At 41.3% G+C, this 19,281-nt stretch overlaps 2 protein-coding genes across 2 annotated transcripts; both read right to left on the reverse strand.

Annotated features, from left to right (window-relative positions):
• Positions 1–2,304: 2,304 nt before the first annotated feature.
• LOC101475103 (E3 ubiquitin-protein ligase TRIM39-like) lies at positions 2,305–8,119 on the reverse strand. The gene is made up of 2 exons (XM_004565568.5): positions 7,959–8,119; positions 2,305–6,244 (listed from the first exon to the last, which is right to left on the reverse strand). Exon 2 carries the CDS (start codon positions 6,233–6,235, stop codon positions 4,580–4,582), a length of 1,656 nt encoding a protein of 551 aa, XP_004565625.1. The 5' UTR covers positions 6,236–6,244; positions 7,959–8,119; the 3' UTR covers positions 2,305–4,579.
• Positions 8,120–13,202: 5,083 nt separating this feature from the next.
• Positions 13,203–14,864, reverse strand: LOC106675016 (E3 ubiquitin-protein ligase TRIM39-like). Its single transcript, XM_076880750.1, has one exon. It carries the CDS (start codon positions 14,862–14,864, stop codon positions 13,203–13,205), a length of 1,662 nt encoding a protein of 553 aa, XP_076736865.1.
• Between the last annotated feature and the right edge of the window lie 4,417 nt (positions 14,865–19,281).

The raw sequence follows: 19,281 nt of genomic DNA on the forward strand, positions 1-19,281 counted from the left end.
CCCGGGACTGGTGAAGAAAATGATAAAGTGCCAGTCACGATTCTTAGAGATACGGGTGCGTACCACTCATTCTTACTAGAGTCTGTGCTGCCTTTGTCTGAAACAACATCCTGTGGTTCCGACATACTAGTGTGGGGAATAAAAATGAGTGTCACCAAAACCCCTCTGCATATGGTACACCTGCATTCACCGTTAGTGTCGGGCTACGTTAAAGTCACCGTGCGCCAGCGATTACCAATCGAAGGAGTTTCCTTCATTCTTGGTAATGATCTAGCTGGTGGGCATGTTTTTCCCCCGCCAGAAGTTGTTGATGTTCCCGCCCTTGCTGCTGACTCAGACTCCACTGCTTCAGAGGTGTTTCCTGCGTGCGCAATTACTCGTGCTCAGGCTCGTAAAATGGGTGAGATTGTGGTTTTGTCGGGGTCGTTTATGGCTACGCTTGATGAAGACGACTCTTTCGTGTCACCCATTGATTCTGTAAAAGTCTCCACATGTGACGTTCCTGAAATGATTCCTGAGGACATTAATCAGACCTTGAATATGACCAGAGAAATGTTGATCAAAGCACAGCAGGGTGATCATTCACTGGTGCCTTGTTTTACCTCTGTTGTGGACAGAGAGGGATCTAAGGCTCCAGTGAAATATTTCCTTGAGAACGGTGTGCTGTTGCGATCTTGGTCTCCTGACTCAACTGATTTACATAGGGTAAGTCAGGTTCTGGTGCCAAAGGAATATAGACTCCAGATTCTCAGTCTCGCACATGATGCCAGCTTAGCTGGACATCTTGGGGTCAAAAAAACTTATCACCATATACTACGTAACTTCTTTTGGCCTGGACTAAAATCAAAATCAAAATTGTCGCTCATGTCATACATGCCAGGTAGTGGGAAAGCCAAATAAACCGATTCCGCCAGCTCCTCTTCATCCGATTCCAGCGCTGGGTGAGCCGTTTGAGAGAGTTCTGTTGGACTGTGTGGGCCCGTTGCCAAAAACAAAATCAGGCCACCAGTACATGTTAACGGTAATGTGCGCTGCCACTCGTTTTCCAGAGGCAATTCCATTACATACATTAAAGGCAAACACTGGGCCTCTCATCCCCTTGTCTCATAAAACAATCTAATCAGCAAATAAGTATTAAGATTATATATTAAATACATGACACTCGATACATAACTAGCCAAATTAAAGCTTTCTGATTAACCCTCTGGGGTCGACGGACCCCGAGTCTCCATTTCAACTTGGGTCGAACGTGCGGACTTCAAACTATTGTTAAATCCTCCCAATTCTTTTGATCTTTGGGCTGAAGGACGGACAATACTCTGTGTATAAATGCTCAATCAACAATATTTTATTTCATACAATTCAACACAAACCATCCGGAGGGGAGATGAGCGCGGGAGGGTGTCCGCCTGATCTCGAAGTGTCTGAGCATTCCTCACATTCTTATAGCTTCAGCCCCCCTCCAAAGTCATAAAACCTAAACATCCACATTCTTTCTCTCTCTCAGTCAGCCTAAGTTATGACCTTGGCTTCCTGTGCAGTATGTTCTGTTCTTTTCTAATCAGACAAATAAGGCCATGATTCTCTGAAAACAGTATTTCTTATAACTCAGCAGTATCATGCATCATAAAACAATATCATTCATTCACAATAAATCAGCAGTCTAATGTAATACAAATCAGTTTAATAAATCTAATAGTTATCACCTCTTCTAAGTCAGGATAATAATGCAAACTAAAACTACATAATGATTTCACAATCTTTAATTAGGGGTCTAACGTGGCATAAGATAATATAATAATCTCACACTATATACCAGTTTTTAAATTGTGTTGATAGGCCACGTAAAACCGATGTTTTTTGAATAAAACAGGGGCGTTTACTCCGGGAAGAAACGGCCCATCTTCTCCAGAATTGTCCTGATCACACACAGCAAATAAGAGAAGAAAGGAAACCATGGCAACTATGTTAATCCCTAGACCCAAAACTTTTCACAGCAGGACGCCAGAGGAACACCGTCTGGACATCAGAAGTTCTGTACAGCAGTGGTCCGTGAGTTGTTTGGTACAAGGCCACGAGAGTTGAGGCTCCGGTGTGAAATTTATGGTTTTCAGGGTTTTTATCGTTAATTTGGTTTCCCTGGGTCTTTCCCTTGTTGTAGATGTGTCTTATTTTGAAAGAAATATTTACACGTTACCATAGCGACCGGGGAGCATTAAGCGGCAGAGAGGAGGATGTGTTACGGATTCAAATATCGAGGAGGGATACAGGAGGAATCCAAATCACAACACTGGTCCAGGAGGGTTAGGTCAAATGATGATTTTAATGAACACACGTGTGGGGAGATGTACACTGCAAAACATCAGCTGTAGATCTCCGCCCAATAATACACAAGCAGTTGTTTTTATAACATCAGGGTAATATTTATGACGCCCCCTCATGCGTCAAGCAGATACAATACATGCATAAGCTTCAAAACCACAAATGTTCTGGTAACGACTTTTGACACATTTGAAAAGAACATTCTCTTCGTCTCCACGCCAGGCGCATCCGGTAGCTCATCTTACCCTCGCTTATCTCCGAAACCTCAGAGCACGTCCTACAACAAACTATCACTTATGCAGGCACAAAATGCAGTTGCAAGCTTGCAAAATATGTCTGAACTCTTACCTAGAAATGAATCTACCTACGATGTGTGTGTATGTGTGTCCTGACCTCAATTGCACTCTGTTTCACCTCTCACCTCGCCTACTAAAGCTCCCAACCAGACAGAGGCCACTCTCATATGTGTACTAACCTAACTGAAAGTATATATGTAATATATTGAATAAATGTTTTAATCAAATGGCCCTACTTAAAGCTTAATAAAAACATAAATGAACAAAGGATCATACTGAATAATATGGTATAAGTGTTTTGTAAGCGTGTAAGCAACCTTTCCATAGCTCTAAGTCACTTTACTCAATAGATCGGCCGGAATTCGCGCCGGACGAAGCTTCTGACCATCAATTAACTCACCGCGCTTCAACTCTTTAAAAGCACCAAAATGCGATGTGTATAAAATGATTACAGTTGCACCTGCAATGAAAGATTATTATGTGATTATGCTAACACCTGAAATACAGACTTTAATGTAATATCAACAGCTTCAATAAATGCTTTAATGCAATGCTTGTTATGTGGTTCTAATGCAATGATAATGACTTAATACAAGGTTAATTAATACAATGATAATACAGATAATAAGTAACAGTGAAATCATTTGTCCACAGGACTATGCTGCTAATAAAGTTACAAAATTACATAGTACATTGACATTTATTATTATATTTACAAAATACCACAGTTTTTGTCTGGGTCGGATCATTTTATGGGGTTGTATTTATTCGCGACACCTTAAAGGCAGCTCCGTGTCTGACATGAACCGCTCTGTGGCGCAAAAAAGGTTGGGGACCGCTGCTGTACAGCATGAGGGTTAATAGGACCGTACTCATATGAATATGATGTGTAAATTCATTTATTCTTGTACATCAACGCCGTAGCGGCCCAATTCTTCACCCCAGTGAAGAGGTGATCGTTTTCTCCTTGTTTTAATAAATTAAGCCGTTTGGTCTTTGTTCCCCACAACATATCACCAATTTGAAAAAAACTTGTAAATAACTCATGAAAGAATAAAGTTACGTTGAAACCAAGCACACCATTGTTTTTCTTGTGACATTACCAATAAGTTTGATGTGTCACATGGCCCTCTTCCTATTAAAAAAACAAAAGTTGTATCCAAGATGGCCGACTTCTAAATGGCCACCATGGTCACCACCCATCTTGAGGAGTTTGCCCCCTCACATATACTAATGTGCCACAAACAGGTCTTTAATATCACCAACCATTCCCATGTTATTACGGTGTATCCATATAAATGGACCACCCTGTAGAGTGTCTACCTCCTCAGGCTGGACTTCAGGAAAAAAAAAAAATTTCAACTTGAAAACAGTCTAATAAAATAAATCAACTAAATTTCAGATTACTGCCTTGTTCTGCAGCTTCTAACCACATAGACTGGTGTAGTTTGGTCACTTCTCCTCTGTGTTGGTTTACACGTTGAGATTAATCTGTAATTGATCCAATTACAGATTAATCAGACTGGTTGACTGACAGAAAAGATGATCAGAGAAACAGCTACCACCACCACCATCATCATCATCATCATCGACACCGGAAAAGAAGAATGGGTAGAGTTTCTCAGTAAAGGAGCAGCCAGTAAAGGAGTAGATAAGAACTGCATCATCTACATCATGAAAGGAAACCAGACCCTAACTCTAAAAGAAAATTAAAGAAAGGTTCTTTTTAATAGGAAATTCCTCAGATTGATTATATATTTATAACAATTTCAAAAAACAATCAACTAAAGTTCCGCTTACTAGCTTTTTCTGTAGCTTCTAACTATGTCACGTGATTTTGATCAGCAGGTGCGGTTTGGTCAGTTCTATTGTTAGGACTTCTTCTCTGTGTTGGTTTAAATGCTGAAATTAACCTGTAATTGATTCAATTTCCCCTTGGAAAAGAGAGACTGACTGATAGATCAGTTGTCACCATCACCCATCACAGGACAGATGATCAGAGGTGGACAGATTTTACCATCATCATTAACACCGGGACAGAACAATGGGTAGAGTTTCTCAGTGAAGGAACAGCCAGTAAAGGAGTAGATACGTGTTGCATCCTCTACATCATGAAATGAGACCAGACCCTCTTCATAATCCACAAACACCCCCAGCTTCTCAGGATAAGACTGAAAAGAAACACGGATTGGAGGGTCCTTAAGAGCTACACAAAGATTTTCATTTGCCTTAAAAACACACCAGTAACCTTTCTTGGGAGTCCACTCAAATGTGAATTCTTCCTTCCTGTTGACTGACTCTCTGACCACTCCTAACATCCAAAAGGTTTTCGCTTTAACTTGCACCTCAATGTAAAATCTGCCTGATGAGAAACTCTGCTTTCCTAAAACAATGGGAAATTCAGAAAATCTCTTTGGGTTGTCTGGAAGATCATTCTCCTCTTGATCAACGTGTACTTGTTTTCCATTATCAGACAGGATGAGTTTAGGATGTGCTGTATCAGGATCAAGAGTCACATCCACTGCATACTGCTGGACCCTCTTCAGCTCAGCATCAAACAAGTCTTCAATCTCTTCATCAAGTGTTTCCTTCAGTTGACCCACAACTCTCACCACAGTCCCCTCATATGATGGTGGATGGATACTGACCTCTGTCCAGTCCTTGGTGGTTGGAGCAGCTTTCACGGATGAGAAGCTTTGGAGGAGGTGGAGGTGATCTTTAGAGCGTGAGAGCTGCTCCACCTCAGAGCTTCTCTTCATCAGCTCAGAGATTTCCTGTTCCAGATCTGTGATGAAACCTTCAGCCTGTTTCTCTGTTGTTTCCTGTTTATCTTCAATCTCCTTTATGAGCTCGTTCAGGCTTCTGTCAACAGACTCCTTCAGAGCAGTGAAGACCTGAACACCTTCTGCTTTCTTTCTGTCTGCAGCATCTTTACTCATCTTCACTGACTCTTTGATCTCCTGAATCTTCAGTCGTCTCTTCTGGATCATCTGTTGAGTTTCAGCCTCAGTCTCCCCCAGTTCTGCCTTCTTTCCTTCATATTCTTCTCTCAGAGGAACAAACTCATGAGTATTGTGGTCTATAACAGAGCAGAGCATGCAGACACATGTCTGATCGGTCTTACAGAACAGCTCCAGAGGTTTATCATGCTTCATACACATCCTGCCTTCCAGGTTCTCCTCAGGATCAATCAGCTGATGTCTTTTCAGACCTTTCATTGTCAGGTGAGGCTCCAGGTGAGTCTGGCAGAAGGAGGCCAGACACACCAGGCAGGACTTCAGAGCCTTCAGTTTGGTTCCAGTGCAGATGTCACAGGGAACTTCTCCTGGTTTGGCAGCTTGTTGCTCTGAGCTGCTGCTGCTGACTTTCTGCTGAGCTTCATGTCTGAACTGAGAAACCATGTCAGAGATAAAAGTGTTGATGTGCAGCTCAGGTCTGGTCTCAAACACCTTTTTACACATGGGGCACTGACACCTCTCACTGATATCCCAGTGTTGACAGATGCAGCTTTTGCAGAAGTTGTGTCCACATGGTGTGGAGACTGGATCAGTGAAGACATTCAGACAGATGGAGCACAGAAACCGATCTTCAGATAGAAGACAGCTGGCAGCAGACATGTCTGCACCCTGAGTGAGAAAGAAAAGAAAATGTTTTTATTTTAAATTGAGTTTTAATTAAATCTATGGATTTTATTTAGTTTCTGATTCTGATCCTTCCAGACCGTAATCTGCTTTAGTCTGTACGTCTGTTTTATACCAAGGAACACAAGTTGTGTTCCTGTCCTATCAAGAACTCTAACAAAGAATTTCATACAGTGGTTTTTACATTCACCATGTTAGTTTCTTTGAAATTTTGGTACCACTGTCTCTGTTGCTTTTTGCATGTTTTGTTTTTATGTCAGGATCAACCAGTATGGCTGCTGAGTCAGCAGATTCTGGTATACAAAATGTATTTACTCTCAGTGCACATAATGCACTTGAGTGTGTTTTATTTCTTAAACATAAACAAATTTAGACAATGATGCCCTCAACACAGATTCAAAATAACCCTGTAAATGTAGTGACAAGTAACAATCTGTAAAGCTCTCAATTAGCAGGTTAACTGATATCAGGTGCAGGTTTTCAAGATTAGTGGATGATCCTTTTATACCCAAAGGTTCAGTCTTTGCAAAAGGGGTTGTAGCTCACCACTGTTTGTGGAACTTCATGAGAAAATTATCTTTCAATATAAAAACATTGTTTCTCTCATCATCTATGGTACATAACATTGTGAAGAGATTCAGGGAGAAATCACTGTGCATAAAGGTCAAGCAAGGAAACCACTGCTGAATGTGCGTGACCTTTAAGTACTTAGGAGGTATTGCGTTCAAAACCATCACGCTATTGTGACTGACAGAGCCTCATGGCCTTAGATGTACTTCAGAAGTCATTGTACAATATCACAATCCGCAGCTTTATTAAGAAATGCAGCCTAAAGCTGAAATGTGCAAAGAGGAACCAATATAACAATTTTGTGCAGAAACATCAGTGTTTTCTGGGTAAAAGCTCACTGAGTTAATGGGAAAAACTGAAAATCCTTTCTTTTTTTCACTCGCCTGTTAAATGAAAGTTGAATGTAATTACACAATTGTAGATTTCAGTTTTTATTCCAGTTTTAGAAAGTTTTTTGGGTCGGCCTTGTCATTTTTGAGATATTATGCAAATGCAAGAAAGCAGCCATACATAAGTGATAAACATGCACACTAGAGGACACATCCTGGTCAAAAAGGACTCCAAGATTCCTCACAATGTTACTGGAGGCCACAGTATTGCCATGCAAACAAAATATGTGGTTAGATACCATATTTCTAAGAGTTTTAGTGTTGAGTACAATATTCAGCCTGCTGCCAGTATTTTACTGTTAAATATACAAGGTGATAAATAAGAAACGTAAAGCTGAATAAAGCTTAGGAATATTACTAATATCTAAAGATATCTAAATAAAACTTCAAAGCTCAAAAAACACAGAACGCTGGGTAAGAGACCCAGGACCATAATATCTCTATCCTCTGCAGCCCTTTAAAACATTTCTTAATGTAAGTAAAAACTAGAAATAATCACAATAAAATAAAATCAAAACTTAAAACACAGTTAATAGCAATACAAATGTGTTAAAATTAGGTATAAAAACAGGCTTTAAAGCAATAATAAAAGCCTGGTTAAACAGAGAAGTTTTCAACTGCTCATTAAATGAGTCCACAGGGTCAGCTGGAAGTTTCACAGCTTTTGTGCCACAGACTGAAAGTCCCCTGTGTTGCTCTCTGTTTTTTCTTGTACCTGAACAGCAAAGAAGGAAACTTACCTGTACTTAGTTTCAGCTTTAAGAGCGAATAAATATGTGACAATGTCTCAGCTCAGGACCGTGTTCTAGGCTCTGACACTGAACGACACAGCTGATGATTAATCTTTAGACACAGAAGTCTGGCTGCTCTCTATCAGCCCGTCACAGCAGCTGCAAAGCCAGCGAACCATGCATGCACTTTCTTCATTCTACAGATTGTGGCAGCCTAGGTGCAGAGCTGCAATTCTACACGTTGAATGAAGAAGCTAAGGAAGTGTTTGACACACAGTAGGATTGTTTCTATTTTGTTGTCTTTTTTTTCTGAGTCTCTTGATTCTTGAAGTCTATTTCTCGTTTATTTACTTAACGACACTTGCTACTGTGAAACAGCTGCAATTGAGCGGTTTCAGACCTTCCCCCCAACCAGCCTTATCTCTGCTGTCACAGATCAGGATTGGTGGAAGTGAAAGTAAAAGGGAAAAAACAGTGGTTGGTGGGGGGTGCAAAACGATTACATTAATGGAACTTTAAATTTATTTTTTTGTACCATGTTCACGATTCAAAATATTCAGCTGACAGAAATTTTGATGACTCAAATATTTAAGTTAGTAACTTATTTAATTCTCAGGTCCAGTTGGTCCAGCAAAATATGAAGCTGGCTCAGCTGATTGCCGAACAATCTCACTTGTGGTTGTTCGCTTACATCAACCTGTAGGTTAACCAGTCATGTTTTTGTGATATCATGAAACACATACTGAAAGAGAGGACACATGCATGAGTGAGAACACAACAGAGAGAAATGCAGACAATATACACACAAAGAGGACTACAAGGGAACAGGCCACAGGTGGGAACACAGCTGACACTAAACTGAATGATGGCGCAGGGGAAGCAAAACTGAACAGAATCCGATTGTTCAGGCTGACGTCACTAGCCGTGTCTGGGTCTAAACTCCGCTGCAGGTCCATATATCAAACGATCACTATGGCATTACTGAGAGTTGAAAAACTGTCTAAAGTCTTTCATCTTTAATAAAATGATCAGCGTTCTGCTCTACCAGGTGTAATAATTGAGTTTAACATCCAGGCATCCATGAAAACGGAATTTATGACATTTAACGGAGTTAGAAGTTAGCAGGAAGTTAGCTCGCTAGCTTCTATCTAAATACAATATAGCATGTCCTGACTGCGGGGTTTTGGAAACAAATTCAAACGTACAGCTCTGTTATCACTTCCAGCATAAATGAAGACAGAAAACTAAACAGCAGTGACGTTTGTAGGGTTACTGAAGTTGGGCTAGCTGGTATATAATGATGTGCTACGTGACCGCTAGCGACACAGCTATGTTAGCATAATATAAACAAGCTAACTTTTTTTCCCACTCAATAAAAGTTAACGTGAGTGTTCTCGGTGGTCAGGAACAAATGTAATCGCATGGCAGGATGCTGTAAAAGGACCAAACTTCAGCCAGGAGAACAACTGAGATAATCCATCCACAATACGAGGTTAGTCATTCATATACTGCTGCATGGGCTGGGCTGTAGTTACATCCTAAGGTTTTAAAAACTGAGCTTAAATAAATGATTAGCGGTAATAAAAGCCGAGGGAGGTCAACAGGGATCACTGACTGTTTTATGAGCTTTTTGAGATCAAATAGAAGAAAATACATAACATTAAACATGTTAACAACACAAAAGCCATATTAGACGCAGACTACTTTAGACCCGGAAGTAGGATTCGTCGCGTCATCACTGAACAACCGGATACACATGAGATAGAAGATTAACAAAGCAGGAAGTACAAACACTGAGAGCATGACTAAGACACGTGGGATTGACACTGGGACTAGGGAGAAAACAGACAGTCATGGGTTTGTGACCGGGAAGGCTGAAAGACAGAGACTATACTGTGGAAAACTGAGCTGAAGAAAAACTAATATAGAACTAGGACATAAACCATGACAAACACAAAAATTAGTTCAAAGATGTCTTAGAGGAGAAGAGAAAATAATTCCAAAATAAAGCCAACATGTGCTGCACAGTGAAGCTGGAATAAAGAAAAAACAGAGTGAAACACTGAAGCAGCTCTGATGAGCTGAATCATCATTAATCAAACACACACAATGATTTAAATGTTTTAAATAAAGAACTGGGCCTGGCTAAGAGCGCCCTCTGCTGCATTTTCACTTAAAGTGCTGCATTTTTGTCATCTTAATCCGGGCTGAACATCAGAGAGAAAAAATAATGAAAACTTAGCTGACTAGATGCAACTAAAGAATTGCATTTTCCAAATTTATTTATGACATGTATGATAGATTTCATGCTACTGGCGTAAATGTGGGTCTTTCTAAAAGAACTGGTCTTGCTGTCACTTCAGAGGTAAAAAGGCTGAAGTTCACCGGCTGATTATCATGTGGATCAGGGAAATTATTTTACTGCTATTGGTAAATAATCATCATCATTACTATTGTATTAATAATATAATCTGCAGCATTCAGTTCAGTTCAGTTCAGTTCATTTTTATTTCAAACATTTCAAACATGTGCCTTCACAATCATTACAAAATATCATTCCATTATTTGTTTGAAAAGGAGTAGGCTGAAGTATTTACTTATTTGTCCCTACCCCCTCAAGTTTTACCTCTCATTCATTTAATTTTTTTTTGTCTTAAATTAAACAAACAACATATGAAACATATGAAACATATGAAGTAAAACAAAACATAACATACATAAATCAAAACAAGAAATTAGCAAGCCCCACCACAGTATAGTTTCTTTCATATGAAAAATACAGAATGTGTATATTTGCAGATACACAAGTTATGGAAAAACAACAAACCAAAACAAAACAAAAAAACAAAAAAACAACCAAAAAAGAACCGCAACACCATTACCAGCAACATTACCGTCCTGGGTTAACCCCGTTTTCTTCATTCTTATACTTATTTAAAATTAGGTTTTTATATTTTACTTTAAACTGTTTTATGTTTTGACTGTCTTTTATTTCTTCTGTTAGACTGTTCCATAATTTAACTCCTGCAATTGAGATAGACATAGTTCTTAAAGTTGTTCTAGCACTTTGTATTTTTAAATTCCATTTCCCTCTTAAGTTATACCCACCTTCTCTTTCTATGAACAATTTACAGATTTCTTTGGGAAGCAATTTATTTCTGACTTTATACATTATTTGCGCTGTTTTAAGCTTCACCAAGTCTTGGAATTTGATAGCTTGCATTTTGACAAAGAGTGCATTTGTATGGTCCCTGTACCCTACATTATTTATTAATCTAATGGCCCTTTTCTGTATTATAGTTATTGTTTGTGTGTTACTTTTGTATGTGTTTCCCCAGACCTCTACACAGTAGCTCATATATGGCAGTAGTAAAGCACAGTATAAAATGTGCAGTGCTTTCTGATCCAACATATGCTTTGCTTTCCCCAGGACGGCAATGCCCCGTGCCAATTTCCCCCGAACATAAGTAATGTGTGGCTTCCAACAGAGCTTGTGGTCAATGATCACCCCAAGAAATTTTATTTCATTTACTCTTTCTAAATATACATTGTCAACACATATTTCTACTTCGATATTTTTCTTTTGGTTTCCAAACAACATAAATTTGGTTTTATCTAGATTCAATGATAATTTATTTATATCAAACCACTTCTTTAATATCGTTAATTCCTGTGTGATCATTTCCAAAACCTGTGGCAACTCCACACCTGAACACAGTATATTTGTGTCATCTGCAAATATTACAAACTTTAAAATCTCCGATACTCTGCAGATATCATTTAAGTACATAATAAACATTTTTGGACCCAGTACTGAACCTTGAGGTACTCCACAAGCTATATCCATCAAATTAGATTTATATTCATTTATTTGTACATATTGTTGCCTATTCCCTACATAGCTTTTTAACCATTCCAAAACCACTCCCCTAAACCCGTACTTTTCCAGTTTTTTTAATAGAATTTCATGATTAACAGTATCAAACGCCTTCTTTAGATCTAAGAAAACTCCGAGCGCATACCTCTTATTATCCATACATTCCGTTATCTTTTCCATTAACTGGGAGAGTATTGACATTGGTCTATAGTTTGTAAAATGATGTCTTTCATTGATATTGCATTCAGAGGTTTAAACAGTGTGTGTCTTTCAGAAAGACTAAGTTGCAGGCAGGAGTTGACAGGAAGTTGCAGAGAGTTTGCAGAAGTGAAAGCAGAGTCTAAGTTATTCTGAGGAGCAGGTTAGACGAGGCTATTTGAATTACTGGGTTATTCAAACTGTCTGTTATACGTTTATATTCTCTTATTAAGCTTTTAGTAGAGGTTCTTGATTAAAACATTTATTCAATATAGTACATATAGTTTCAGTTAGGTTGTTACACATAAGGATGAGCCTCTGTTCTGGTGAAAGGTCAGAAGTGCAACGGGTGAGATGAGAGAGCATGTAAGGTCAACACATACACACACACATACATTAGTTAGACTCATTTATAGGTGAGAAGTTGGTCATGTTTGTCTCTGGAAAGAGGAACAGCGTCTGGCAGGATGTGGGGCTCATGTTCCAGACGATGTTCTTTTAAACCGTGTTAAAAGGCATTGTGGTTTTAATTGGACGTATGTATATATTCTGTCTGTGACGTATGAATGGGCGTCATTAATTCAAACCCTGATGCTATAAAAATCTGTGTATGCTTTGATTAAGTCGAAGATCAATCCCTGTCTGCGTACAGACTGGTTTTCCCACGCGTGCATTCATTAAAATCAATTGTTTGACCAAGCTCTGGACCATAGTTGTTTGTACTCTCCTTCCTCAATATGTGAACCTTAACAATCATCAAAGAAGAAATAAAAGTTTAGAATTGTATTTATTGTATTCTGAAAAAGCATGGTGTACATATTAAAAAAATATTTTCAGAAACCCTGATTTTGATATTTAAGAAAAGGTGAATGAAAATAATAAAATATTAACATGTTTCCTCAAACGTGTGTACAGTATATGCTTTAATGTCTGTGCCTTTGAACACTGAAAGCAAAAGAAAAGGAGAGTTTCTATTTTGTTATGTTGTAATCTTTTTTTCAACTTGAAAACAGTTTAACAAAAACTCAACTGACTCGAATCTGCAGCTTCTAACTGTATATCATGATCATGATCAGCAGCTGCAGTTTTCTCAGTTATGTTTTTTATGACTTCTTTTCTGTGTCAGCTGAAAGGTTGAGATGATTCTGTATATGGTCCAGTTTCCACATGGTAAACTATCAGACTGACTGATTGACAGGACAGATGATCAGAGGTTTAATTTTTTTACCACAACTGTTCTCATCATCATTATCAACATTAACTTTGGGACAGAACAATGGGTAGAGTTTCTCAGTGAAGGACCAGCCAGTAAAGGAGTAGATCACATCTACATCATCTACATCATAAAAGGAGACCAGACCCTCCTCATAATCCACAAACACCCCCACCTTCTCAGAACCACGCTGAAGAGAGAGTGGGACTGTGGGATCTTCAAGAGCTCCACAAATGTTTTCATATGCTCCTACTGTCCAGAGACCATTCGCAGGACTCGGTGTGATGACTTCCTTCCTGTTGACTGACTCTCTGACCACTCCTAAAACCCAGTCAGGCTTTTCTTTAACCTGAACCTCAAAGTAAAATCTGCCTGAAGAGAAACTCTGCTTTCCTAAAACAAGACGCTCCACAGAAAATCTCTCTGGGTTGTCTGGAAGATCATTCTCCTCTTCACCACAGTGTACTTGTTTTCCATCATCAGACAGGATGAGATAAGGATGTGCTGTATCAGGATCAAGAGTGATATCCACTGCATACTGCTGGACCCTCTTCAGCTCAGCCTCAAACAGCTTCTTCATGTCTTTACTGAGAGTCTCCTTCAGCCGACCCACAGCTCTCACCACAGTCCCCTCATATGATGGTGGATGGATACTGACCTCTGTCCAGTGCTTGGTGGTTGGAGCAGCTTTCAGGGATGAGAAGCTTTGGAGGAGGTGGAGGTGATCTTTAGAGCGTGAGAGCTGCTCCACCTCAGAGCTTCTCTTCATCAGCTCAGAGATTTCCTGTTCCAGATCTGTGATGAAACCTTCAGCCTGTTTCTCTGTTGTTTCCTGTTTATCTTCAATCTCCTTTATGAACTTTTTCAAACATCTCCTGAGAGTCTTCCTCAGAGCAGTGAAGACCTGAACACCTTCTGCTTTCTCTCTGTCTGCAGCATCTTTACTCCTCTTCACTGACTCTTTGATCTCCTGAATCTTCAGTCGTCTCTTCTGGATCATCTGTTGAATTTCAGCCTCAGTCTCCCCCAGTTCTGCCTTCTTTCCTTCATATTCTTCTCTCAGAGGAACAAACTCATGAGTATTGTGGTCAAAAACACAGCAGAGCATGCAGACACATGTCTGATCGGTCTTACAGAACAGCTCCAGAGGTTTATCATGCTTCATACACATCCTGCTTTCCAGGTTCTCCTCAGGATCAATCAGCTGATGTCTTTTCAGCCGTGAAGCTGTCAGATGAGGCTCCAGGTGAGTCTGACAGTAGGAGGCCAGACACACCAGGCAGGACTTCAGGGCCTTCAGTTTGGTTCCAGTGCAGATGTCACAGGGAACTTCTCCTGGTTTGGCAGCTTGTTGCTCTGAGCTGCTGCTGCTGACTTTCTGCTGAGCTTCATGTCTGAACTGAGAAACCATCTCAGAGATGAAAGTGTTGATGTGCAGCTCAGGTCTGACTTCAAATGCCTTTTTACACAAAGGACACTGACACCTGTCACTGATATCCCAGTGTTGACTGATGCAGTTTTTGCAGAAGTTGTGTCCACATGGTGTGGAGACTGGATCAGTGAAGACATTCAGACAGATGAAGCACAGAAACCGATCTTTCGATAGAAGACAGCTGGCAGCAGACATGTCTGCACCCTGAGTGAGAAAGAAAAGAAAATGATTTTATTTTAAATCGCAGTCACATTTAAAATGAACCTATTTTGCTTTTCTTTCTCTTCTGTCACATATCTCCCTTTCCAGTGGTGGATTTTCGCGCTAAAAATGACCAGAGTTTCAAATAATTGTAAATGTACCTGTTTTTATACAGCTATATATCCGGTCTTTAAGTCTGATGTCGTTAGCTGTTTCCGGGTTCAAACTCCACTTCAGGTCCCAAAGTCAAAAGAACACTGCAACATCACTGAGAGCTATGAACTGTCTAAATTCTTTCATCTTAAATAAAGTGATTAGTGTGGCTGCTCTACCAGGTGTAACCACTAAGTTTAACATCCAGGCATCCATGAAAACAGAATTTATGAAGTTTAATGGACTTCAAAGTCAGTAGAGAGTTTGCTCGCTAGCTTACACCTAAACATAATATAGCATGTTCTGACTGAGGGATTTCTGAAAAATTAAAACGTACAGCTCTGCTACCACTTCCGACATAAATGAAGACAGAAAACTAAACAGTAGTGACGTTTGTAGGGTTACTGAAGTTGGGCTAGCTGGTATATAGAAATGTGGCTAGCTACACAGCTATGGTTAGTATTGTCATGGGCTGGGTCTATGACTGAGCATTTTGAGTTCATTTTGTATTTCTAATTTCTTATATTATATTGAAAGTATGAAAAGTTCTTGTGTTGGTATTATTGGTTAGGATTTAGTTGAATTTTTATTGCAGTTTAGGTTTTCATGTGTAAATCTGTTCTTGTCTCCTGTGTCAGTATGTCAGGTATTTCTTGTCTGTGTGTTTCATGTTGTCAAGCCAGTGATGTTATGTCTACGTCTTTCCATGTTTCCTGTTACTTTTCTCTGTGGTATCATGAGGTTCATTTGTGTCAGCTGTTTCCCTTTGTCAGTGTTTTCCAACCACTGCGACCTGGTGTGCTGTAAGAAATGATCAGCTGTGTCTTGGAAGATTATCTGGTTCCGTTTGATTAGCACTCTAAGTCAGCGGTCCCCAACCTTTTTTGCGCCATGGACCAGTTTATGCCCGACAATATTTTCACGGACCGGCCTTTAAGGTGTCGCGGATAAATACAACAAAATAAAACTAGTACCGGTACTGAAAAAAAGAAGATTTATTCATAACACATGTGAAAAGACCCAGGAAAACCGAGTTAACGATAAAAACGATAACAAAATAACGCTGAAAACCGATAAAAACCCTGAAAACCATAAATTTCACACCTGAACCTCAACTCTCGTGGCCCGGTACCAAACGACTCACGGACCAGTACCAGTCCGAGGCCCAGGGGTTGGGGACCGCTGCTCTAAGTGACAGGCATGAGTAACTGGGAAAACAATTACATTCTCCACTAGGGGGCAGTAACTACCTGCTCTAATTAAATGAGCTGCCACCTGCCAGTGAAACAGAAGAAGATGAAGAAGAAATTACATAATAGTCTTTCTTCGAGTCAGACAACACAGCGTGTAATAGCAATAGATAAATATTTGAAAAGAAAAAGTAGCCATCCTGACCCGGGTCCTGGAGAAAATTCCAATCCATTTTTTATTTATTTTTTTTTTTTTTTGCCTGTCCCGTTTGGCTCTTTTGCCATCAGAATTGTTGTCTAAAGGCAAAGAAAGATGCCCAACGGATTTACTTTACCAAATTGACCATCCCAGCCTTGCCATAATGGTCCATTTGATTCACCTTTTATTGTTTATTTTATTTTCACTTACTGAATATGGGACAGACTTGACTGGGGGAAAGAAGGGGAGAAAGAAAGAGGGAAAGAGAAACAGCTGAGAAGAGGGACGGGGGAGAAGGGCAAAAACCAAAAACCAACAGAATGAGCAGAAAAAGAAAAAAAAGAAGAAAAAAAATGCATATATCAATCACCTGGGTCACCTGCTGAGAAAGAAAACAGAAAACAAGCAGAAGAGAACAAGAGTAATAGAATAAACAACATCACAATGATATATGGGAATATGACAGTAAATACTAAATATTAAACATTATTGTGCAGCACATAAGATCAACAGAACACAGTGTGCTTTGAGGTAGGAGCCAAAAAGGGTGTAGTTTGTGGGTGTGATCACCCGTGTGTACACCTGTGAGCATGGACGCGTTTGTTTTTTGTTTTTTAAAAGGTTCCTTCATGTAATGATCTGCTAGAGGGTGTGGGGGGGCCACAGCAGGTATGGAGGAGATCAAAACTCCAGACATCCAGAGGCCCCCAGAACACAAGAGACCAAGGAAGACCAACAGAGGGGCAGCAGCGCCACTGTCCCAGAAAGAGCTGAGGAGAGTCCCAGATGAGGGCGGCCAACTCCTCCTCCTAGTCCTAGCCCCCCCGCTCCAGCAGGTCGCAGAGAATGGGGGTGAGAGAAGACTCCAAACCTCCCTCCACCCGCTCATTGTAGTGTTGATGCATGTGTGTTCTAAGGTGCATTTAAAACCCAGGAGGGCATGGAGCTACCTGCCAGAGAGCAGCAGGTAAGCGCATGGTCCCTCCTGATAGCCCTCAATGTCTACGTGTATTTAACATTGAGAGGTGGGCAACGACGCCAGGGGTGGGGTGTACACCCTGATGGTACTTTGGATTCCGTGTATCGTGCCCACCCCCAAGATCCTATATGTATGTGTAATGAGAGTGTGAGTAATGTGAATGTCTAAGTTGTGGGATAAAATTGAGGCAGAGGCAGCCAGAAGGGGACGGGGGGGGGGGGGGGATGGGGTGGCCTCCTCTGCACCCTGGTGACATACCCCTACTCCAAGGTCCTGCATGTGTGGGTGGTTGTGGTGGAGCGGGAAGAGGGAGGCAGCTGGAGATGGGGAGGGAAGGAAGGGAGGGGCAAGTGACCCCTCCCTGGGGCCAGCTCCCCCGCTGACCCCAGTAGGCACCCCCATACCCCGCGACCCACCAGGGAAAGGGGGCCCAGGCCCATCCAGACCGGGGCCCAGCGCAGCAGCGCCTCCCGGCCCCACAGAGCCCAGGACAGTCCACCCAACCCCACCACAGAGAAAACTGCACCCACCCCACCATCCACTCTTCTTCCAGACTACATAAGACAATAAACACCCAGGCTGAGATCTTCCTCCACCTCTCCTGTATCTCCCCCTCCTGTAGAGAGAGCCCCTGAGGAGAGGAAAGCTCCTGCAAGATGTGACAATCTTCCCCACCAGTTGAAGAGCCCCCCAGGTGGCTCAATGCACCGGCGGCACCCTGCTCCAGGGCTGGGCCCCCATGCACCCACCCGCCCACAACCCCGGCAACACACCAACCAGGACCCAAGCCCTCGAGGCCCGGCCCGGGCCCCAGCCCAGAGACGGAGCGCCCCCAGAACCTCACGCCCATCCCGGACCCACCCAGGGGCAGCCAGGTTACCAGGTCAGTAACCCACGTCCGTCAGCACAGACCCTCCCCTAGTCCCGCTGCACGCAGCCGCGAGGAAACAGTCACCTGAGAGCCAACAGAGCCCCTAACCGGACATGACCGCTACCCCGGGTTGAGCCCCCCAAGGAAAATGCCTCCGGGGAACCCCCCGACGCCCTAAGCCTGTCCCTACCCCCACACCAATCACAACAGTGAAGGCGGGACCAAACTATGACCCCCCACCCCCACTAGGTGATGGAGCTGATCAAAGTAGCCCAGAGCAATTGATCTGATGTGGTGGCAGAGGCTGTATCAAGACTAATGTAATCTAATAGATAATTTCTATATTGGTTAGAATTAAGATTATGATTATGAAAATTCCAATCCAGATGAAGGCCCTAGCATGAGTAGTGGTCAGAAGAAAGCAAAAAACGGTATACTGGGGACAAACTGAGCCAATCCCACTATATCTGGTGCGTGGGGGGAAATTATCAATAGCCTTTTTGTGACATTTTTGTTTAGTGGTGTGCCCTGTAATTTTTCTAATGTGAAATATGTGCCGTGGCTCCAAATGGTTGGGAATGGTTGTGTTTCCACTTCCCCTAATCACCTCCTGTGTGTATTTAGTCTACATGTTTTTGTTCAGTCTTTGTCTGGTCGTCTGTGTTACCTCCCACCACGTCATGTCAGGATTAAGTCTTTCACGACTCAGCTCAGGTTTCATGTTTCTTGTTCTTGTTACCTCCTCATAGTTTCTCGCATACTCGTGTTCATGTCACCGTGTCATAGTTAACCATAGTTTCTCCCTGTCTAGGTTTCAGTTTAGTTTTCCCCTGGTTGAGCCTTGTTTTCTGTTTCATGTTTTTCAGCCTCAATAAATGGCTCGCCTTGTGTTTAACATAAGTTACGTCTCCTTCCATGTCTGCAATTGGGTCCCACTATTCACTCTACATACAGTCAGCTCCCACTGACCGTGACAAGCATAATGTAAACACATGAAGAAGAAGGATGAACGCAAACGT

This window comes from Maylandia zebra, linkage group LG23 (assembly GCF_041146795.1).
Source record: "Maylandia zebra isolate NMK-2024a linkage group LG23, Mzebra_GT3a, whole genome shotgun sequence".
NCBI lineage: Eukaryota > Metazoa > Chordata > Actinopteri > Cichliformes > Cichlidae > Maylandia > Maylandia zebra.

Excerpts from the sequence above, each read along its gene's own strand:
- LOC101475103 (XM_004565568.5), bottom strand. The coding sequence starts at position 6,235 with ATGTCTGCTGCCAGCTGTCTTCTATCTGAAGATCGGTTTCTGTGCTCC.
- LOC106675016 (XM_076880750.1), bottom strand. The coding sequence starts at position 14,864 with ATGTCTGCTGCCAGCTGTCTTCTATCGAAAGATCGGTTTCTGTGCTTC.